The sequence below is a fragment of the Mustelus asterias genome, unplaced genomic scaffold (assembly GCF_964213995.1).
Source record: "Mustelus asterias unplaced genomic scaffold, sMusAst1.hap1.1 HAP1_SCAFFOLD_1922, whole genome shotgun sequence".
NCBI lineage: Eukaryota > Metazoa > Chordata > Chondrichthyes > Carcharhiniformes > Triakidae > Mustelus > Mustelus asterias.
In genome coordinates, this window is record NW_027591867.1 from 6,588 (window position 1) to 31,231 (window position 24,644).

The 24,644-nt window shown below is 48.1% G+C and overlaps 1 protein-coding gene across 1 annotated transcript in view; it reads right to left on the bottom strand.

Annotated features, from left to right (window-relative positions):
- Positions 1-3,358: 3,358 nt before the first annotated feature.
- Positions 3,359-24,644, bottom strand: part of LOC144489014 (histone-lysine N-methyltransferase ASH1L-like) — a gene marked incomplete at its 3' end in the record, with an annotated part of 61,317 nt that continues 40,031 nt past the window's right edge. The window contains exons 3-5 of the mRNA XM_078206962.1: positions 22,933-23,632; positions 20,032-20,211; positions 3,359-3,515 (exon numbers count right to left, since the gene is read on the bottom strand). Of these exons, the coding sequence (XP_078063088.1) occupies positions 3,359-3,515; positions 20,032-20,211; positions 22,933-23,632 (1,037 nt within the window). The remainder of the gene's footprint in view (positions 3,516-20,031; positions 20,212-22,932; positions 23,633-24,644) is intronic.

Consider the following 24,644-nt stretch of genomic DNA (forward strand, 5'->3'; position numbering starts at 1 on the left):
TCGATAGCAAGTAGATCCTTTCTTCAGCGCGAAGACCAGAACTACACACAATATTCCAGATGTTTTCTCACCAAGACCCTGTACAACTGGAGCAAGATTTCTTCATTCATGTATTCCAATCCCCTTGTAACAAAGGCCAACATGTAATTTGCCTAATTGCTTCCTCCACCTACACGCCAACTTTCTGCGTTCCTTGTACAAGCAACCCAAGTCTCTTTTGAACATCAACACTTGAGTTTCACATGATTTAAAAATATTCTGCTTTTCTATTCATTACAAAGTGAACAGGTTCACATTTCCCCTGCATTAAACTCCCTCTGCCATCTCGCTGTCTCCGCACTTAGCCTATCTATATCTCTTTGCAGCCGCTCTGTGTCCTCCCCACAGCTTACCTTCCCACCTAGCTTGGTGTCACCAGCAATTATTCTCTGCCTCTTCATCTGACCCATTCAATAGATGTGAATAGCTGAGGCCCCAGCACTGACCGTTGCGGCACTCCATTATTCACTGCCTGCCAACTTGAAAATAACCTCATTCATGCCCACTCTGTTTTCTATCCATTAACCAATCCTCTATCCATGCTAAAATATCACCCTCAATTCCATGAGCCCTTATCTTGTTTGTTAACCTTTTGTGTGGCACCTTATAGAACATAGAACATAGAACATTACAGCGCAGAACAGGCCCTTCGGCCCACGATGTTGCACCGACCAGTTAAAAAAAAAACTGTGACCCTCCAACCTAAACCAATTTCTTTTCGTCCATGAACCTATCTACGGATCTCTTAAACGCCCCCAAACTAGGCGCATTTACAACTGATGCTGGCAGGGCATTCCAATCCCTCACCACCCTCTGGGTAAAGAACCTACCCCTGACATCGGTTCTATAACTACCCCCCCTCAATTTAAAGCCATGCCCCCTCGTGCTGGATTTCTCCATCAGAGGAAAAAGGCTATCACTATCCACCCTATCTAAACCTCTAATCATCTTATATGTTTCAATAAGATCCCCTCTTAGCCGCCGCCTTTCCAGCGAAAACAATCCCAAATCCCTCAGCCTCTCCTCATAGGATCTCCCCTCCATACCAGGCAACATCCTGGTAAACCTCCTCTGCACCCTCTCCAAAGCCTCCACATCCTTCCTGTAATGTGGGGACCAGAACTGCACACAGTACTCCAAGTGCGGCCGCACCAGAGTTGTGTACAGTTGCAACATAACGCTACGACTCCTAAATTCAATCCCCCTACCAATAAACGCCAAGACACCATATGCCTTCTTAACAACCTTATCTACTTGATTCCCAACTTTCAGGGATCTATGCACACATACACCTAGATCCCTCTGCTCCTCCACACTATTCAAAGTCCTCCCGTTAGCCCTATACTCAACACATCTGTTATTCCTACCAAAGTGAATTACCTCACACTTCTCCGCATTAAACTCCATCCGCCACCTCTCGGCCCAACTTTGCAACCTGTCTAAGTCTTCCTGCAAACTACGACACCCTTCCTCACTGTCTACCACACCACCGACTTTGGTGTCATCAGCAAATTTGCTAATCCACCCAACTATACCCTCATCCAGATCATTAATAAATATTACAAACAGCAGTGGCCCCAAAACAGATCCCTGAGGTACACCACTTGTAACCGCACTCCATGATGAATATTTACTATCAACCACCACCCTCTGTTTCCTATCCGCTAGCCAATTCCTGATCCAATTTCCTAGATCACCCCCAATCCCATACATCTGCATTTTCTGCAGAAGCCTACCATGGTGAACCTTATCAAACGCCTTACTAAAATCCATATATACCACGTCCACTGCCTTGCCCCCATCCACCTCCTTGGTCACTTTCTCAAAAAACTCAATAAGGTTAGTAAGGCACGACCTACCTGCCACAAAACCATGCTGACTATCACCTATCAATTCATTACTCTCCAAATAACTATAAATCCTATCCCTTATAATTTTTTCCAACATCTTGCCGACAACAGAAGTGAGACTCACCGGTCTATAATTCCCGGGGAAGTCTCTGTTCCCCTTCTTAAACAATGGGACAACATTCGCTAACCTCCAATCTTCTGGTACTATACCAGAGGCCAACGACGACCTGAAGATCAGAGCCAGAGGCTCTGCAATCACTTCTCTTGCCTCCCAGAGAATCCTTGGATAAATCCCATCCGGACCAGGGGATTTATCTATTTTCAGACCCTCCAGAATATCCTGCACATCCTCCTTATCAACTGTAATACTGTCTATTCTACTCCCTTGCAACCCAGTGTCCTCCTCAGCTATATTCATGTCCCCTTGCGTGAACACCGAAGAGAAATATTGGTTCAATGCTTCACCAATCTCCTCCGGTTCCACACATAACTTCCCTCTGCCATCTATAACTGGCCCTAAACTTGCCCTAACCAACCTTCTGTTCTTGACATACCTATAGAATTATCGAACGTCTGTTGGAAATCCAGATATGCTGCATCTACTCTACGAGTTACATCCTCAAAAAAAAAACTCAAATAAATTTGTCAAACAGGATTACCCTTCAAGTTGTCTTGTTCTAATCATACTCTGCTTTTCTAAGTGCATCGTTAAGACTTCCTTTGTAACAGATTCCGACGTTTCCCCAACAACTGATGTCAGGCTAACTGGCCTGTAGTTCACTGCTTTCTCGCTTTCCTTTCTTGAAAAGCATAGAACCATAGAATCGCTACAGTGCAGGAGGAGACCATTTGGCCCATCGAGCCTGCACTGACAACAATCCCACCCAAACCCCACACACCCCACTAACCTACACATCCCAGGATACTCTGGGCAATTTAGCATGGCCAATCCACCTAACCTGCACATCTTTGGACACTAAGGGGTAATTTAGCATGGCCAATCCACCTAACCTGCACATCTTTGGACACTAAGGGGTAATTTAGCATGGCCAATCCACCTAACCTGCACATCTTTGGACACTAAGGGGTAATTTAGCATGGGCAATCCACCTAACCTGCATATCTTTGGTCAGTGTAGCATTGTAAGCAGTGTAACATTTCTAATTTCCAATCCAACAGGACCCCTTCCAAATCCAAGGAACGTTGGAAAATCAGAGCTAAGAAGCCAATGTTTACTTTAGCTACTCTCTTCCTTTTCATATACTTCCACAAGATCTTACACTTTGTTTCAGTATTCCTGGCTAGTTTACTCTCCTATTCTAATTTCCTCTTCATTGACCTTTCCGCTGGTTTCTAAAACACTCCCAAAAATCTGCTGATGACAGAGAAAGTTTTGAAGGGGAGGTAGAAAGTCTGCAAAGGGATATGGATAGGTTGAGTGGGCCAAAAAATTGTCAGGTGGAGCATACTGTGGAAAATGTGAACTTGTCCACTTTGGCAGGAAGATGGCACAGTGCAAGACAAGACTCACCAACGTGGATCGGAGCTGGGAAGAGCCCGTAGTCATGTTCCCCGGGAATGTACTCCAGCTTCTCCTTCTTCACCAGAATCAGGCGACTCTTTGGGCTAGGAAGAATGGAACACCATTAGGATCAGAAAAGCAAGCTTCCGGTGGGCAACAATTACAACCACAGCAACTTCGGCCTTCAGAAAGCCCGCCTGTGCGTCAACAAGCATTCGGTACAGGTTCAACAACAAAAACAGAATATTCTGGAAAATCTCAGCGAGTCTGAAAGCTCCGGCGGAGAGAGAATAGAGCCAACGATTCGAGTCTGGATGACCCTTCGTCAGAACTTGAGACGAGGAGAATAGGACAAGATTTATACTGGCTCGAAACGTTGGCTCTATTCTCTCTCCACAGATGCGGTCAGACAAAGAACAAAGAAAATTACAGCACAGGAACAGTCCCTTCGGCCCTCCAAGCCTGCACCGACCATGCTGCCCGACTGAACTAAAACCCCCTACCCTCCTGGGGACCATATCCCTCTAAAGAACAAAGACCGGCTGAGATTCACTGTTAATTTTTCAGATTTGAGCAACAGCAGTATTTTGCATGTATTTGGTACAGGTTTCTGAGAGCAGTACATTCACGTGGCAGCATATCACCATACGGTGCAAGAACACAAGGGATTGTGTTTTGACGTTACTTCAACACTTGTACGTTCTGTGGCTCTTTCATCCGTCATGGTCTCGCCAACTTACTCTCGACTCGATGAAAGGCAACAGGCCTGAAATCCAATTTCTTATCTATTTCACTGTCAGTGTATAATATTACCAAATACACAAATCAATTTTCCGCCAATCTTTTACCAATAAGCTGCAAAGATAATAAGCAACTGGATAGCAATTCCAGCCCAAACTGACATTTTATTTCTTTTCTCTCCTCTGCATACACACCAAGCTGAAAAAGTATATATTACACCAACCCCAGAATGTTAATGTCTATATCACACCAAGCCCAAAACGTTGGGAAAAAATATACTCATCAAGATGTAACATTTTACTACTGGCAAAGGAAATATATTCTCAGTCAGGCTCACACTGTCCCCATCAAACCCTCCCAGGACAGGTACAGCACGGGGTTAGATGCAGAGTAAAGCTCCCTCTACACTGTCCCCATCAAACACTCCCAGGACAGGTACAGCACGGGGTTAGATGCAGAGTAAAGCTCCCTCTACACTGTCCCCATCAAACACTCCCAGGACAGGAACAGCACGAGGTTAGATACAGAGCAAAGGTCCCTCTACACTGTCCCCATCAAACACTCCCAGGACAGGGACAGCACGAGGTTAGATACAGAGTAAAGCTCCCTCTACACTGTCCCCATCAAACACTCCCAGGACAGGAACAGCACGAGGTTAGATACAGAGCAAAGGTCCCTCTACACTGTCCCCATCAAACTCTCCCAGGACAGGTACAGCACGGGGTTCGATACAGAGTAAAGCTCCCTCTACACTGTCCCCATCAAACACTCCCAGGACAGGTACAGCACGAGGTTAGATACAGAGTGAAGGTCCCTCTACACTGTCCCTCATCAAACACTCCCAGGACAGGTACAGCACGGGGTTAGATACAGAGTAAAGCTCCCTCTACACTGTCCCCATCAAACACTCCCAGGACAGGTACAGCACAGGGTTAGATACACAGTAATCAGTAGTGAGTTGAAGGTTTATGGAGAAGAGGCAGGAAAGTGAGGTTGAGATGAGATCGGCTATGATTGTATTGAATAGAGCAGCAGGCTCGAGGGGCTGGATGGCCCACACCTGCTCGGAGATCTTATCCTGCTTTACTATTCTTCCTGTCAAAATCAGCAGTCTCACATTTTCCCACATTATGCTTCATCTGTCAAATCTGTGCCCATTCACTTACCTACCCGTAACCCTTTGCTGACTCTGTGTCCTCCTCACAACTTGCATTCCTATCAGCAGCAAATTAGGCTAAGATACACCTCGTCTCCATCCACACCTCGTTATTGGATAGGCACATGGAGCACACCAGGATGATAGGGAGTGGGATAGCTTGATCTTGGTTTCAGATAAAGCTCGGCACAACATCATGGGCCGAAGGGCCTGTTCTGTGCTGTACTGTTCTATGTTCTATGTCTCCTCATTCAGATCACTAAAGACTGGAAACTGCTGCAATGCCGGCACCGAACCACCAGCCTGAAGGCACTCACCTGATGAAGGAGCGGCGCGCCAAAAGCTCGTGCTATGAAATAAACCTGTTGGACTTTAACCTAGTGTTGTGAGACTACTTACAGAGTCATAGAAGTTTACAGCATGGAAACAGTCCCTTTGGCCCAACTTGTCCATGCCGCCCTTCTTTTTAAACCACTAAGTTAGTCCCAATTGCCCGAGATTGGCCCACATCCCTCTATACCCATCTTACTCATGTAACTGTCTAAATGCTTTTTAAAAGACAAAATTGTACCCGCCTCTACTACTACCTCTGGCAGCTCGTTCCAGACACTCACCACCATTATTGGAAGAAATAATGTAGGGAGGAGTTATACAATAAATGGCAGAGTCATCAGGAGTATAGAAACACAGAGGGACCTAGGTGTGCAAGTCCACAAATCCTTGAAGGTGGGAACACAGGTGGAGAAGGTGGTGAAGAAGGCATATGGTATGCTTGCCTTTATAGGACGGGGTATAGAGTATAAAAGCTGGAGTCTGATGATGCAGCTGTATAGAACGCTGGTTAGGCCACATTTGGAGTACTGCGTCCAGTTCTGGTCGCCGCACTACCAGAAGGACGTGGAGGCGTTAGAGAGAGTGCAGAGAAGGTTTACCAGGATGTTGCCTGGTATGGAGGGTCTTAGCTATGAGGAGAGATTGGGTAAACTGGGCTTGTTCTCCCTGGAAAGACGGAGAATGAGGGGAGATCTAATAGAGGTGTACAAGATTATGAAGGGTAAAGATAGGGTGAACAGTGGGAAGCTTTTTCCCAGGTCGGAGGTGACGATCACGAGGGGTCACGGGCTCAAGCTGAGAGGGGCGAAGTATAACTCAGATATCAGAGGGACGTTTTTTACGCAGAGGGTGGTGGGGCCCTGGAATGCGCTGCCAAGTAGGGTGGTGGAGGCAGGCACGCTGACATCGTTTAAGACTTACCTGGATAGTCACGTGAGCAGCCTGGGAATGGAGGGATACAAACGATTGGTCTAGTTGGACCAAGGAGCGGCACAGGCTTGGAGGGCCGAAGGGCCTGTTTCCTGTGCTGTACTGTTCTTTGTTCTTTGTGTGTGAAAAAATTGCCCCTCTGGACCCTTTTGTATCTCTCCCCTCTCACCTTAAACTATGCCCTCTAGTTTTAGACTCCCCTGCCTTTAGAACCATAGAACCATAGAAAATTACAGCTCAGAAACAGGCCTTTTGGTCCTTCTTGTCTGTGCCGAACCATTTTTTGCCTAGTCCCACTGACCTGCACTTGGATCATATCCCTCCACACCCCTCTCATCCATGAACCCGTCCAAGTTTTTCTTAAATGTTAAAAGTGACCCCGCATTTACCACTTTATCCTGCAGCTCATTCCACACTCCCACCACTCTCTGCGTGAAGAAGCCCCCCCTAATATTCCCTTTAAACTTTTCTCCTTTCACCCTTAACCCATGCCCTCTGGTTTTTTTCTCCCCTAGCCTCAGCGGAAAAAGCCTGCTTGCATTCACTCTATCTATACCCATCAAAATCTTATACACCTCTATCAAATCTCCCCTCAATCTTCTACGCTCCAGGGAATAAAGGCCCAACCTATTCAATCTCTCTCTGTAACTCAGCTTCTCAAGTCCCGGCAACATCCTTGTGAACCTTTGGGAAAAGATATTGACTATCTAGCTGATCTGTGCCCCTCATTATTTTATAGACCTCTATAAGATCACCTCTCAGCCTCCTACACTCCAGAGAAAAAAGTCCCAATCTATCCAGCCTCTCCTTATAACTCAAACCATCAAATCCCAGTAGCATCCTAGTAAATCTTTTCTGCACTCTTTCTAGTTTAATAATATCCTTTCTATAATAGGGTGACCAGAACTGTACACAGTATTCCAAGTGTGGCCTTGCCAATGCCTTGTACAACTTCAACAAGACGTCCCAACTCCTGTATTCAATGTTCTGACCAATGAAACCAAACATGCTGAATGCCTTTTTCACCACTCTGTCCACCTGTGACTCCACTTTCAAGGAGCTATAAACCTTTCCCCCTAGATGTCTTTGCACTGTAACTGTCCCCAACGCCCTACCATTTACTGAGTAAGTCCTGCCCTGGTTCGATCTACCAAAATGCATCACCTCACATTTATCGAAACTGAACTCCATCTGCCATTCGTCAGCCCACTGGCCCAATTGATCAAGATCCCATTGCAATCCTAGATAACCTTCTTCACTGTCCACAATGCCACCAATCTTGATGTCATTTGCAAACTTACGAACCATGCCTACTAAACTCTCATCCAAATCATTAAAATAAATGACAAATAACAGTGGACCCAGCACCAATCCCTGCGGCACACCGCTGGTCACAGGCCTCCAGTTTGAAAAACAACCCTTTACAACCACCCTCTGGCTTCTGTCATCAAGTCAATTTCGTACCCATTTAGCTACTTCTCACCCTGGATCCCATGAGATTTAGCCTTATGCAACAACCTACCATGCGGTACCTTGTCAAAGGACCTTGCTAAAGTCTACGTAGACAACATCAACTGCACTGCCCTCATCTACCTTCTTGGTTACGCCTTCAAAAAAACTCAATCAAATTTGAGAGACATGATTTTCCACTCACAAAGCCATGCTGACTGTCCCTAATCAGTCCTTGCCTCTCTGAATGCCTGTAGATCCTGTCCCTCAAAATACCTTCCAACAACTTACCCACCACAGATGTGAGGCTCACTGGCCTGTAATTCCCAGGCTTTTCCCTGCGGCCCTTCTTAAACAAAGGCACAACATTTGCCACCCTCCAATCTTCAGGCACCTCACCCGTGACTAACGATGATTCAAATATCTCGACTAGGGGACCCGCAATTTCCTCCCTAGCCTCCCACAACGCCCTGGGATACACTTCATCAGGTCCCGGAAATTTATCTACCTTGATGCGCTTTAAGACGTCCAGCACCTCCTTCTCTGTAATATGTAACTAACAGGTATATCCTGTCAGTTAGTTAATTCTCTCTCTCTACGTTGTCACATGCTGCAGGTATATTCTGTTAGTTAGCTAATTCACTCCCTACATTGGGATATGCTGCAGGTGTTAGAATGAAGGAGAAAGGAAGCAGGGAGAGGACAGAAGCTTCCCACAGCGACGGATCTGAAGCCATGAGTTGCAATCACAGTGCAGCCACGGGCACTTTGTCAAGAGAACAAAGCCATTTATGTGACAACTTTACATGTCCCTGCACACGGTCTACAAACCTCTTGGCAATATGATTAAAGAAACAAGCATTCTGACAAGAGAAAATTCATCAACTTAGATTGGAAGCTGTGATCTCACGCCATTTCCAAATAAAACAGACAGCTCTCTGAGCGCGAAGCTCATTCCTTCACCCACTTTCAGAAATTCTCTCTGTTATCTTAATATCTTGTCCCAGAAAGGGGCAAGTGGGTATCCTGTTCTCACTCCTTTGCCAAAGTACACTTTAATCTGGTCACGAGGTGATTCACAGGACATAGGTTCACCTGTCTTGGGGTTTTCCATCAGGCTTGGAGATCAATTCTGTCTTACTCACCTTTCCCTCTTCTACCCCCCCACCCAGCCAACCAAGGATAGCTTTGATTATGACCTGGAACCTCCTCAAAGTGTGAAACAGGGCAACTGAACATCACAGCAACATCCCAAAGCTTTTAACAGTGGCACAAGCACAACACGGATGAATTATTGTAAGCTGTGCAAAGATTAATGGAAGACAAGTCCAGATGAGAACTTCTGAACTGGAAATGGCCTACGCCTATGACAGTTTTGACACTCTGTGTCCTGAGTGACTCTTTCCTCACTGCAACCAAAGCAAGGATCAGAGCCCAGGTAATACAACAGAAAGCATCCACTCCACCCAACCTGAACACCAGAGCCCAGGTAACACAACAGAAAGCATCTACTCCCAACCTGAACACCAGAGCCCAGGTAATACAACAGAAAGCATCTACTCCACCCACCCTGAACACCAGAGCCCAGGTAACACAACAGAAAGCATCTACTCCACCCTGAACACCAGAGCCCAGGTAACACAACAGAAAGCATCTACTCCACCCTGAACACCAGAGCCCAGGTAATACAACAGAAAGCATCTACTCCCAACCTGAACACCAGAGCCCAGGTAACACAACAGAAAGCATCTACTCCCAACCTGAACACCAGAGCCCAGGGAATACAACAGAAAGCATCTACTCCCGACCTGAACACCAGAACCCAGGTAATACAACAGAAAGCATCTACTCCCGATCTGAACACCAGAGCCCAGGTAACACAACAGAAAGCATCTACTCCCGATCTGAACACCAGAGCCCAGGGAATACAACAGAAGGCATCTACTCCCGACCTGAACACCAGAACCCAGGTAATACAACAGAAAGCATCTACTCCCGATCTGAACACCAGAGCCCAGGTAACACAACAGAAAGCATCTACTCCCGATCTGAACACCAGAGCCCAGGGAATACAACAGAAACTCCAGGGACCCGGGTTCGATTCCCGGCTCGGGTCCGTTTGTGTGGAGTCTGCACATTCTCCTCGTGTCTGCGTGGGTTTCTTCCGGGTGCTCTGCTTTCCTCTCACAGTCCAAAGATATGCGGGTTAGGTTGATTGGCCATGCTAAAAATTGCCCTTAGTGTCCTGAGATGTGTAGGTTAGAGGGATTAGTGGGTCAATATGTAGGGATATGAGGGTAGGGCCTGGATGGGATTGTGGTCGGTGAAGACTCGATGGGCCGAATGGCCTCTTTCTGTATTGTAGGGTTTCTATGATTTCTATGAAAGCATTTACTCCAACCAGCCTGAACATCAGAGACCAGGCAACACAACAGGAAGGATCTAATCTCACCCTGAACACCAGAGCCCAGGGAACACAACAGAAAGCATCTACTCCCAACCTGAACACCAGAACCCAGGGAATACAACAGAAAGCATCGACTCCCAACCTGAACACCAGGGCCCAGATAATACAACAGAAAACATCTACTCCCAACCTGAACACCAGAGCCCAGGTAATACAACAGAAAGCATCTACTCCACCCACCCTGAACACCAGAGCCCAGGTAACACAACAGAAAGCATCTACTCCCAACCTGAACACCAGAGCCCAGGTAATACAACAGAAAGCATCTACTCCCAACCTGAACACCAGAGCCCAGGTAATACAGCAGAAAGCATCGACTCCCAACCTGAACACCAGAGCCCAGGTAATACAGCAGAAAGCATCGACTCCCAACCTGAACACCAGAGCCCAGGTAACACAACAGAAAGCATCTACTCCACCTGACCTGAACACCAGAGCCCAGGGAATACAACAGAAAGCATCGACTCCCAACCTGAACACCAGAGCCCAGGTAATACAACAGAAAGCATCGACTCCCAACCTGAACACCAGAGCCCAGGGAACACAATATAGAACATAGAACGGTACAGCACAGAACAGGCCCTTCGGCCCACGATGTTGTGCCGAGCTTTATCTGAAACCAAGATCAAGCTATCCCACTCCCTATCATCCTGGTGTGCTCCATGTGCCTATCCAATAACCGCTTAAATGTTCCTAAAGTGTCTGACTCCACTATCACTGCAGGCAGTCCATTCCACACCCCAACCACTCTCTGCGTAAAGAACCTACCTCTGATATCCTTCCTGTATCTCCCACCACGAACCCTATAGTTATGCCCCCTTGTAATAGCTCCATCCACCCGAGGAAATAGTCTTTGAACGTTCACTCTATCTATCCCCTTCATCATTTTATAAACCTCTATTAAGTCTCCCCTCAGCCTCCTCCGCTCCAGAGAGAACAGCCCTAGCTCCCTCAACCTTTCCTCATAAGACCTACCCTCCAAACCAGGCAGCATCCTGGTAAATCTCCTCTGCTCTCTTTCCAGCGCTTCCACATCCTTCTTATAGTGAGGTGACCAGAACTGCACACAATATTCCAAATGTGGTCTCACCAAGGTCCTGTACAGTTGCAGCATAACCCCACGGCTCTTAAACTCCAACCCCCTGTTAATAAAAGCTAACACACTATAGGCCTTCTTCACAGCTCTATCCACTTGAGTGGCAACCTTTAGAGATCTGTGGATATGAACCCCAAGATCTCTCTGTTCCTCCACAGTCTTCAGAACCCTACCTTTGACCCTGTAATCCACATTTAAATTAGTCCTACCAAAATGAATCACCTCACATTTATCAGGGTTAAACTCCATTTGCCATTTTTCAGCCCAGCTTTGCATCCTATCTATGTCTCTTTGCAGCCTACAACATCCCTCCACCTCATCCACTACTCCACCAATCTTGGTGTCATCAGCAAATTTACTGATCCACCCTTCAGCCCCCTCCTCTAAGTCATTAATAAAAATCACAAAGAGCAGAGGACCAAGCACTGGTCCCTGCGGCACTCCGCTAGCAACCTGCCTCCAATCCGAAAATTTTCCATCGACCACCACCCTCTGTCTTCGATCAGACAGCCAGTTACCTATCCAATCGGCCAACTTTCCCTCTATCCCACACCTCCTCAGTTTCATCATAAGCCGACCATGGGGGACCTTATCAAACGCCTTACTAAAATCCATGTATATGACATCAACTGCCCTACCTTCATCAACACACTTAGTTACCTCCTCAAAAAATTCTATCAAATTTGTGAGGCACGACTTGCCCTTCACGAATCCGTGCTGACTATCCCGGATTAATCCGTATCTTTCTAAATGGTCGTAAATCCCATCTCTAAGGACCTTTTCCATCAATTTACCAACCACCGAAGTAAGACTAACCGGTCTATAATTACCAGGGTCATTTCTATTCCCTTTCTTAAACAGAGGAACAACATTCGCCATTCTCCAGTCTTCTGGCACCATCCCCGTGGACAGCGAGGACCCAAAGATCAAAGCCAAAGGCTCTGCAATCTCATCCCTTGCCTCCCAAAGAATCCTAGGATACATTTCATCAGGCCCAGGGGACTTATCGACCTTCAGTTTATTCAAAACTGCCAGGACATCCTCCCTCCGAACAACTATTTCCTCCAGCCTATTAGCCTGTAACACCTTCTCTTCCTCAAAAACATGGCCCCTCTCCTTGGTGAACACTGAAGAAAAGTATTCATTCATCACCTCGCCTATCTCTACTGACTCCATACACAAGTTGCCACTACTGTCCTTGACCGGCCCTAACCTCACCCTGGTCATTCTTTTATTCCTCACATAAGAGTAAAAAGCCTTGGGGTTTTCCTTGATCCGACCCGCCAAGGACTTCTCGTGTCCCCTCCTAGCTCTCCTAAACCCCTTTTTCAGCTCATTCCTTGCTAACTTGTAACCCTCAATCGAGCCATCTGAACCTTGTTTCCTCATCCCTACATAAGCTTCCCTCTTCCTTTTCACAAGACATTCCACCTCTTTCGTGAACCATGGTTCCCTCACTCGGCCATTTCCTCCCTGCCTGACAGGGACATACCTATCAAGGACATCCAGTATTTGTTCCTTGAAAAAGTTCCACTTTTCATTAGTTCCTTTCTCTGAGTTTCTGTTCCCAACTTATGCCCCCTAATTCTTGCCTAATCGCATCATAATTACCTCTCCCCCAATTGTAAACCTTGCCCTGCCGTACGGCCCTATCCCTCTCCATTGCAATAACAAAAGACACCGAATTGTGGTCACTATCTCCAAAGTGCTCTCCCACAACCAAATCTAACACTTGGCCCGGTTCATTTCCCAGTACCAAATCCAATGTGGCCTCACCTCTTGTCGGCCTATCCACATATTGTGTCAGGAACCCCTCCTGCACACACTGCACAAAAACTGCCCCATCCGAACTATTTGACCTACAAAGGCTCCAATCAATATTTGGAAAGTTAAAGTCCCCCATGACAACTACCCTGTGACCCCCACACATATCCATAATCTGCTTAGCAATTTCTTCCTCCACATCTCTATTACTATTTGGGGGCCTATAGTAAACTCCTAACAACGTGACCGCTCCTTTCCTATTTCTAACCTCAGCCCATATTACCTCAGTGTGCAGATCCCCCTCGAAGTGCCTTTCCGCAGCCGTTAAACTATCCTTGATTAACAATGCCACTCCTCCACCTCTTTTACCAGCTTCCCTACACTTAGTGAAACATCTATACCCCGGAACGTCCAACAACCATTCCTGTCCTTGTTCTACCCACGTCTCCGTAATGGCCACAACATCGTAGTCCCAAGTACCAATCCACGCCCCAAGTTCATCTACCTTGTTCCGGATGCTCCTTGCATTGAAGTAGACACACTTCAACCCATCTTCCTGTCTACCGGTACCCACCCTTGACCCTGATACCTTCCCCAATACCTCACCACCCTCACTGACTTCTGGACTACAACTCCTTTTCCCACTCCCCTGACAAATTAGTTTAAACTCCCCTGAAGAGCCGTAACAAATTTCCCTCCTAGGATATTGGTGCCCCTCTGGTTCAGGTGCACCCCGTCCTGTTTGTACAGGTCCCACCTTCCCCAGAATGTGTTCCAATTATCCATGTATCTGAAACCCTCCCTCCTACACCATCCCTGCAACCACATGTTTAACTGCACTCTCTCCCTGTTCCTCAACTTGCTATCACGTGGCACCGGCAACATACCAGAGATGACCACATGTTTCGTCTTGGCTCTCAGCTTCCAGCCCAGCTCCAGAAATTCCTGCTTTAAATCCTCGTCCCTTCTCTTACCTATGTCATTGGTACCAATGTGTACCACGACTTGTGACTGTTTCCCCTCCCCCTTCAGAATCCGGAAAACACGGTCTGAGACGTCACGGACCTTGGCATCCGGTAGGCAACATACCATCCGTGAGTCTCTTTTGCTGCCCTCCCGCTCTGCCCCTTACCCTCCCGAGCCACAGAGACGGACACAGTGCTGGAGATCCTCTCACTGCGGCTCACCACTGGTATGTCATCCCCCTCAACCGTATCCAAAGCGGAATACTTGTTGCTAAGGGGAACGACCACCGGGGATCCCTGCACGGACTGCTTCCTCCCAGCCCCTCTCACCGTCACCCATCTGTTTTCATTCCTCGGAGTAACTGTATCCCTAAAGCTTCTGTCTATGGCCACCTCTGCGTCCCTAATGATCCTAAGTTCATCCAACTCCAGCTCCAGTTCCCTAACACGGTTTTGGAGGAGCTGCAGATGGGTGCACTTCCCACAGATGTAATCAGCAGGGACACTGTCGTCGTCCCTCACCTCAAACATAGTGCAAGAGGAACATAGCACTGCCTGCACACCCATCCCCTCTAGATACCTTGCCAGTACCAGGTAGAAAGTGCAGAAATGAATTTAACTCACCCCTGCTCGCCCTTTCTGCCTAAGCCCTGTGAGCCAAAGCCTTCTAGCTCACACTCTGCTTCCCACTCACTCCCCTGCCCGCTCCCGACGCTGCCCGCTGTATACTGCAGCCTACCTTTTATACTTCGCACGCTTAAAACCCTTCCCAGACTCCTTAGCAGCCCACTTCCAGTTTTCACTTTAAACTTAAAATTCTACTGCAAAGGTAAAGGCCAAAAAAAAAACACACACGAGCTGACTAATGAAATAAATAAACAATTCAATTAATCTCTCACCAGCACTGCTGCCTCCAATCACTCCCTCTCAGCTTGCTCCAGTGGAACAACAGAAAGCATCTGCTCCCAACCTGAACACCAGAGCCCAGGTAACACAACAGAAAGCATCTACTCCCGACCTGAACACCAGAGCCCAAGTAACACAACAGAAAGCATCGACTCCCAACCTGAACACCAGAGCCCAGGTAACACAACAGAAAGCATCTGCTCCCAACGTGAACACTAGAGCCCAGGTAATACAACAGAAAGCACCTACTCCCAACCTGAACACCAGAGCCCAGGGAACACAACAGAAAGCATCGACTCCCAACCTGACCACCAGAGCCCAGGTAATACAACAGAAAGCACCTACTCCCGACCTGAACACCAGAGCCCAGGTAACACAACAGAAAGCATCTACTCCCACCCTGAACACCACAGCCCAGGTAATACAACAGAAAGCATCGACTCCCGACCTGAACACCAGAGCCCAGGTAACACAACAGAAAGCATCGACTCCCACCCTGAACACCAGAGCCCAGGTAATACAACAGAAAGCATCGACTCCCAACCTGAACACCAGAGCCCAGGGAACACAACAGAAAGCATCTACTCCCAACCTGAACACCAGAGCCCAGGTAACACAACAGAAAGCATCGACTCCCACCCTGAACACCAGAGCCCAGGTAATACAACAGAAAGCATCGACTCCCGACCTGAACACCAGAGCCCAGGGAACACAACAGAAAGCATCGACTCCCAACCTGAACACCAGAGCCCAGGGAACACAACAGAAAGCATCTACTCCCAACCTGAACACCAGAGCCCAGGTAATACAACAGAAAGCATCGACTCCCAACCTGAACACCAGAGCCCAGGTAACACAACAGAAAGCATCGACTCCCGACCTGAACACCAGAGCCCAGGGAACACAACAGAAAGCATCGACTCCCAACCTGAACACCAGAGCCCAGGGAACACAACAGAAAGCATCTACTCCCAACCTGAACACCAGAGCCCAGGTAACACAACAGAAAGCATCTACTCCCAACCTGAACACCAGAGCCCAGGTAATACAACAGAAAGCATGTACTCCCAACCTGAACACCAGAGCCCAGGTAATACAACAGAAAACATCTACTCCCACCCTGAACCCCAGAGCCCAGGTAATACAACAGAAAGCATCGACTCCCAACCTGAACACCAGAGCCCAGGTAACACAACAGAAAGCATCGACTCCCAACCTGAACACCAGAGCCCAGGTAACACAACAGAAAACATCTACTCCCACCCTGAACCCCAGAGCCCAGGTAATACAACAGAAAGCATCGACTCCCAACCTGAACACCAGAGCCCAGGTAACACAACAGAAAGCATCTACTCCCAACCTGAACACCAGAGCCCAGGTAATACAACAGAAAGCATGTACTCCCAACCTGAACACCAGAGCCCAGGTAATACAACAGAAAACATCTACTCCCACCCTGAACCCCAGAGCCCAGGTAACACAACAGAAAGCATCGACTCCCAACCTGAACACCAGAGCCCAGGTAACACAACAGAAAACATCTACTCCCACCCTGAACCCCAGAGCCCAGGTAATACAACAGAAAGCATCGACTCCCAACCTGAACACCAGAGCCCAGGTAACACAACAGAAAGCATCTACTCCCAACCTGAACACCAGAGCCCAGGTAATACAACAGAAAGCATGTACTCCCAACCTGAACACCAGAGCCCAGGTAATACAACAGAAAACATCTACTCCCACCCTGAACCCCAGAGCCCAGGTAACACAACAGAAAGCATCGACTCCCAACCTGAACACCAGAGCCCAGGTAATACAACAGAAAGCATGTACTCCCAACCTGAACACCAGAGCCCAGGTAATACAACAGAAAACATCTACTCCCACCCTGAACCCCAGAGCCCAGGTAATACAACAGAAAGCATCGACTCCCAACCTGAACACCAGAGCCCAGGTAACACAACAGAAAGCATCGACTCCCAACCTGAACACCAGAGCCCAGGTAACACAACAGAAAGCATCGACTCCCAACCTGAACACCAGAGCCCAGGTAACACAACAGAAAGCATCTACTCCCAACCAGAACATGAAGTCTCAAATAGAAATACTGCTTGGTGTTTATCACTGGATGCTATTAACTCATTAAGTAATTAATATTTTGCAGTATTTACAAAGCATATTAACGACACCCAAGACCAGGACAAGATCACGAACAACCTTCTTCTTTTACTCTTGAATAGCAGGAACAAAGTAACGACAAAAGACAGCCTAATCTAAAGATGATAAAATGGTCAGCTTGGCTCAGCTGAAGTGTCAGTCAGTCGCAGAGCTGCAAGCTCAAACTCGACTCTGAAACACGGAACACAATTCCGGCCAGCTTCAGGGCACCGCTGAACACGTGCTGCATTGTCAAAGAAGCTTGACTTCACCCAAAACCAAAATGAAACTGAGGGACCTCTCCCAACGTTCCAGCCGTCACTCATCCTTCAACCAACACCCACTAAAAACCGCTGCTTTCAGCGGCTGCTCACTGACCTTGCCGAGACATCCCTGCCCTCAACATGGCTGCCCATCTTGCCCAAGCACCAGTGACCGTATTCCCAAGGGATTACGATACGTCAAGCTTTGTGGAGGCCCGCAGGTCTGAGGGGATCGCAATACAAATGCCCTTCTCAGAAGAAAAGCCTTTGCCTTGAAGCCAGTGCTGCTGGATAGTTTTTTTTTTAAACTGTGCATTCTTAGTCCCACCGGGAGGGGGAGGGGAAGACAGAGAGAGAGAGAGAGAGAGAGAGACAGACAGAGAGAATGCTGTTGCTTCCACACTGAAAGCGTTCTATTCTGGGAAGGGTGACGGGTAACTGCAGTCAGCAAGCTTTACTGTCTAACATTGTAGAGGAGTGTATCGAGTATAGGCCAAATTCGCTGTTCAGAATCGGGAGCGCTGGTGCACAGTGTGGCCTGCCAGGAACAACGTCACCCTGCCCAGGATAGAATCAATGGCATCCCCTGGTGGTGGTGGAGTCAAAGCCCTTTGCTGAGCAGCACTGAGCTGTGCCAGCTCTGAACCTGCAGTACGGGGGGGGGGGGGGAAATCGAAATGACGATCGAATCCCAATTCAGACACGACGGAAAAGCAAAGTGGCTGCTGCCGGCACAATTTCACAGACAAAAGCTAAAACGTGGAGAGAACAGGCTGTTCCTTTATTCCAACCTCGCTCCGTGTGGGCAAGGTCAGTGTCGCTGGGGTGGGACGGCCCGAGTAAGAGGGCTGCTGGAACATACGCCAAAGGCATACATTTTATAATGTGCATTTGGTAACAAGCTGGCCTTTTATCCTCTCCTTACTGAAGGTGAACATATCGCAGCGTTCAGGCAGCAAGGATTTGGTGGGGTGCGTCTGTTCCACATTCCGGGAATCGCCCAGGTTGGATCCTGCAGGGTCTTAATAGGTGGGAACAGAGGTGAATTGTACTCAGCCTGACTGATAACGGACCACCTGCAACCTGGAAGCAGCGACTCCCAGGCTGTAACTGGCCTAGAAAATCTGCTACCACCAGGACTGAAGTATTGCAGCAGAGCCCCAGGCGCTTCTGTTTCAGAGAAGGAGCCAGCGGCAGCAACAGGAAACAATCTCCGACTTGTGCTGAAAAAGTTTTATCTGAACCCTGGCCTGAAGCTGGGGGAAGCCGGAGGAAAGCAAAAGGCGCCTGATGTGCAAAATGAACAGTCTTCGTGAGGTCTAGCAGCACAGCGGTTGCTCGCCAGAGCAGAATACTGTTTGGTTTGGATTCACAGTCCTCCACAACTGGCTCCTCGGCAAGCTGGGGTGGGAATCACTGCTTCCCCTCAAAAAGTCAAGTAAACAAACCAGCGTCAAGATCACAGGCGCTTTTAAGTTGAGCCTGTTCTCATGTACCCCCTAAGTGGCTGGGTGCAGCTGTCAGAGCTTGGGTTGGAGCAGGCTGTTTAACCGCCTAATACTGTCTCACTCGGCAAATAAGTAGGTGGTGAGATCAGCGGCAGGAAAACCTGACCCCCCCCCCCACCCCCAACATGGTAAAGCAAGCAGGGCCGCTGCCAGTGAGGGAAGCGTTTCATATTCCAGCCAGGGAGGGAGAGAGAAAACACTCCAATGGGAATTAAAGCATGAAAATCCCCAGCAAACCTGACAGTATCTGGAGTGGTTAAAAAAACAAAACAGACGCACGCTTCAGAGAGAGAACTTTTGTAACGATCGAGTCTCAGTGAAGGATTCCCCCACCCAATGTTACCCACAATCTAAAAAAAGATCACCTTTCAGCTGAAGGGTCTCCTGTGCGTTCCAGTCTGTTTATTCATAGAATCCCTCGTGTAGGAGGCCATTCGGCCCATCGAGTCTACACCGACAACAATCCCACTCATGCCCTATTCCCACAACCCCACACATTTACCCTGCTAATCCCCTGACACTAAGCGGCAATTTAGCACGGCCAATCCCCCTAACCTGCACATCTTTGGACTATGGGAGGAAACCGGAGCACCCGGAGGAAACCCACACAGACACGGGGAGAACGTGCAGACTCCGCACAGACAGTGACCCAAGCCGGGAATCAAACCCAGGTCGCTGGCGCTGTGAGGCAGCAGCGCTAACCACCATGCCGCCCCGAGTCAGCAATAACTCTCCTGCGTTGCCACTGACAAACTCCTCATCGGCTTCCTCACGGAGAATCTGGCTTTGAGTTTTCAGAGCCAATGCAACTTTAAAAAACTTTTTTTTTTGGAGGGTTGAAAAAGCTGCACACGATGATGGTAATATTTCTCACAATTTACTCACTCGGGAACCTTGTAGACGTCAGAGTATAATCCTGCTTTCTGGGATTTTTTCTTTGGAGGACGAGGGGCCTTCTTTTCCCTCTGGATGGGCGGTTGCGGATGTGGAGTCACGGGGTCTGTCGATACCGTCTTCCCAGCGGTCTTGGATGGGGCAGCTGCTTCTGAAGACAACTCGGGGGAACTATCGCAGTGGGGGAGGAATAAAAAGAGTGCGATAGCTTAATACCATGTCCGTGTTCACACCTTGTACAACATTAAAATGCTTACACTTCTCATGCACTGAAACAGCAATTATTATTCTTATATATTAGTGTCACCAGTAGGCTTACATTAACACTGCAATGAAGTTACTGTGAAAATCCCCTAGTCGCCACACTCCGGCGCCTGTTCGGGAGGGAGAATTTAGCACGGCCAATGCACCCTAACCAGCCCGTCTTTCGGACTGTGGGAGGAAACCGGAGCACCCGGAGGAAACCCACGCAGACATGAGGAGAATGCGCAGACTCTGCATACACAGTGACCCGAGGCCGGAATCGAATCTGGGTCCCTGGCGCTGTGAGGCAGCAGTGCTAACCACTGTGCCACCGTGTCACCCAGCTTCCCCAAACAGCCTCAAAATCTTTTGCTCAATTACCTTTTGAGCTCCGAAGATGCTGGGTTTCAAAAGGGATCTGGGGCACAGGGACTGCCAACATTTTCCAATCTGGAGCCTCGCTGGGCACCAATAACATTTAAATTTAGATTGGTTTTAATTTTCAGATCGCTCAGATTGTAAATACTAACAGATTTTGTGATTTAGCCATCAATGAAGCAACAATGCCAAGGGCAGCTTTCCCCACACGTCAATTTGAACTTGAGTATGAAGGGGACCAGGTTTGCTGAAGGAGGAAAGGGACAGACTGCCGGAGCTCCAGGGGCTGCAGGCCAGACATTCCTGGGCTAATGCCCAGCCCACACTTGTAGCTCTAAAAGCAGCCTGCTGGGTGAATCGCTCTTCGAGAACTTGTCTGGATTTTACATCCAAGCTGGGGCTGACATTTTTAAACTTGGCTGCCCAGTATTGGTAAGAGGTGCTGGCTCTTAGTCAGGCGAATAGAGGGAGGGTCTGCTGTAGGCAGAGCAACCCATCTAGGAAGCCATAACCAGACTTCCCCGCTGTCGAAGCATTCCTGAGATCTGTGGACCCAAACAATCCCACCCTCCAGTTGGCAAGACAGGACAATGAAAGCTCATCATAAACTGGAATCCCTAGAGTGCAGAAGAGGCCAAACGGCCCATCGAGTCTGTATCAACTCTCTGACAGTGTACCCAGGCCCTCTCTGCCACCCTATGCCCATATCCCCACACATTTACCATGGCCAACCCACCTAACCTGCACACCTTTGGACACTAAGGGGCAATTTAGCATGGCCAATCCATTCTAACCAGCATATCTTTGGACACTAAGGGACAATTTAGCATGGCCAATCCACCTAACCTACACATCTTTGGACACAAGGCGGCATTTAGCATGCTTGGTTTCATTGGTCAGAACATTGAATACAGGAGTTGGGACATCTCGTTGAACTTGACGCTCTCGACCATTGAATACAGGAGTTGGAATGTCTTGTACAACTTCAACAAGACATTGGTAAGGCCACACTTGGAATACTGTGCGCAATTCAGGTCACCCTATTATAGAAAGGATATTATTAAACTAGAAAGAGTGCAGAAAAGATTTACTAGGATGCTACTGGGACTTGATGGTTTGAGTTATAAGGAGAGGCTGGATAGACTGGGACTTTTTTCTCTCGAGCGTAAGAGGCTGAGGGGTGACCTTATAGAGGTCTGTAAAATAATGAGGGGCACAGATCAGCTTGATAGTCAATATCTTTTCCCAAAGGTAGGGGAGTCTAAAACTAGAGGGCATAGGTTTAAGGTGAGAGGGGAGAGATACAAAAGGGTCCAGAGGGGCAATGTTTTCACAGAGGGTGGTGAGTGTCTGGAACAAGCTGCCAGAGGTAGTAGTAGAGGTGGGTACAATTTTGTCCTTCAAAAAGCTTTTAGATAGTTACATGGGTACGATGGGTATAGAGGGATATGGGCCAAATGCGGGCAATTGGGATTAGCTTAAGGGTTTTAAAAAAAAGGGCGGCATGGACAAGTTGGGCCGAAGGGTCTGTTTCCATGCTGTAAACCTCTATGACTAAGAAGCAATTCAGCATGGCCAATCCACCTAACCTGCACATCTTTGGACACTAAGGGACAATTTACTCTGGTAAGAAGTCTCACAACAACAGGTTAAAGTCCCAACAGGTTTATTTGGAATCACGGGCTTTCATCATCTGGTGAAGGAGCAGTGCTCCGAAAGCCCATGATTCCAAATAAACCTGTAGGACTTTAACCTGGTGCTGTGAGACTTCTTACTGTGCCCACCTCAGTCCAACACTGACATCTCCACATCAATTTAGCATGGCCAATCCACCTAACCCGTACATCTTTGGGCTGTGGGAGGAAACCGGAGCACCTGGAGGAAACCCATGCAAACACAGGGAGAACGTGCAGACTCCGCACAGACAGTGACCCGAGCCAGGAATTGTCCTTGGCGCTGTGAGGCGGCAGTGCTAACCACCGTGCCGCCCAAAGTTAATTCCCCTTTTTAAATAAACTATGAAATTTGTTCCTGTGGTTCTAAATGAAGGAAGTTATCCTGGATTTTGACTTCCATGTGGGTTGTACTGTTGGTGTGGAACAATGGAGTGTGGGGCATCTTTGACTGCTGTGTGCAAGGGAGAGGTGAAGCACGATTCAAATCCCAGCTCAGAGGCTCTTGCGGAGTCTGACGCCTGTGGACCACACTCCCCCCACAAGGAGTCAATACGGCAGCAATGGTGAAATAGGAGCAACAGCAGGAGAGACCTACCCATCCTCCAAGTGCCTTTTCCGCTTCACTCCCTTCCTATGTTCCGACTGCTGCTGGTTCACACTCTGCAGCACCGATTCGATTACGTCCATGATCGTGTCCGACTGCTTGCTCTTCTCTGCGCTCTCACTCTGCTCCTCGGGAAGCACTTGGTCTTCCTTCAGAGGCAGCGAGGCACAGAGCTGAGAGGCGCTCAAATCCCGCTTCCTGGGTCTGCCGCGTTTGCGTTTCACGATGTTGTTACCTGTCCGTGACTGCCTCTGCAGTTTCTTTGCTTTCAGGATCTTGTTGACGTGGTCCAGGTTCTTCTTGGTGGCCAAGATTTTGTCAAAATTGCACATCCTCCTTGCCTGACACTGAATGGCCTCTATTCTGCCTCTCTTCAGTCGGTGGCCAGCAATGAGATTCTGTTTGTCCGTGGATAAGTGGCTAATCTCTGGGAAACCGTGTGGAGCGATGCTGTGGCAGACCGGAGTTTCTGCCCGTTTATTCTGGCACCTTTCCTGACTGTAGCTTTTGCCGGAGATGGGGGTTACGGGGCTGTCGGGACGAGCAACCGTCACGCTGGCTATAACGTCTTCTATTGTCTTCTCAATGGCCATTTGTTGTGAGCCGTCTTGCGTTATGCGCTGTATGACATTTTCAATAGCTTCCTCCACTGGACTTCCTAGCTTTGTACCTCGGGAGGCTGATCCTGTTCCTTCAAAAAAAGAAAGAAAATCTCGTGAGAAAAACATGGGCTGTGCGCAACTGCAATGAGAACAACTCCGCTCCCGTATGCTGCTCCAGTGCAAGAATCTGCCTACTTTACACCATCAACAACACTTCCCATTTCCCCACACACTCTTCTTTACAACTTCAAGTGTGAGCTGAGTTTACGAAATGCATTCTCTCGGGATTATGATCAGTAATTTCCCTGGATCCACCTACACACAAAGGCTGCACAGTGAGGAGCATCGCAGACGAAGACCAGGAAACGGTGAAGAATGTTGCTATTTGTATGAGAATTATACAAAGTCAACATTGACACTATTTAGAAACCAAAAGCTTTGGCTTTTAGCTTTGACAAAGGGTCATCGGGACTCGAAACGCCAGCTCTTTTCTCTCCTTACAGATGCTGCCAGACCTGCTGAGATTTTCCAGCATTTTCCCTTTTGGTTTCAGATTCCAGCACCCGCAGCAATTTGCTTTTATATTTATTGACACCATTTATTTTTTGTCTTTTAAAAAAAAAGATGTACAATATTTCATAGAATCCCTACAGTGCAGAAGGAGACCATTCGGCCCATCGAGTCTGCACCAACAAGCAATCCCACCCAGACCCTATCCCCGTAACCCCACATATTTACCCTGCTAATCCCTCTAACCTACGCATCCCAGGACACTAAGGGGCAATTTAGCATGGCCAATCTACCTAACCGCACATCTCTGGACTACCTCAATCTGGTAAATTACTTGTTTGAAAGTACGAGGTTTGGGTGGCACAGGAGGTTAGCATTGCTGCCTCACAGCGCCAGGGACCTGGGTTTGATTCCCCGCTTGGGTCACGGTCTGTGCGGTGTCTGCACGTTCTCCCCGTGTCTGCGTGGGTTTCCTCCAGGTGCTCCAGTTTCCTCCTACAGTCCGAAAGACGTGCTGGTTAGGTGGATTGGCCGTGCTAAATTCTCCCTCAGTGTATCCGAACAGGCGCCGGAGTGTGGCGACTAGGGGAA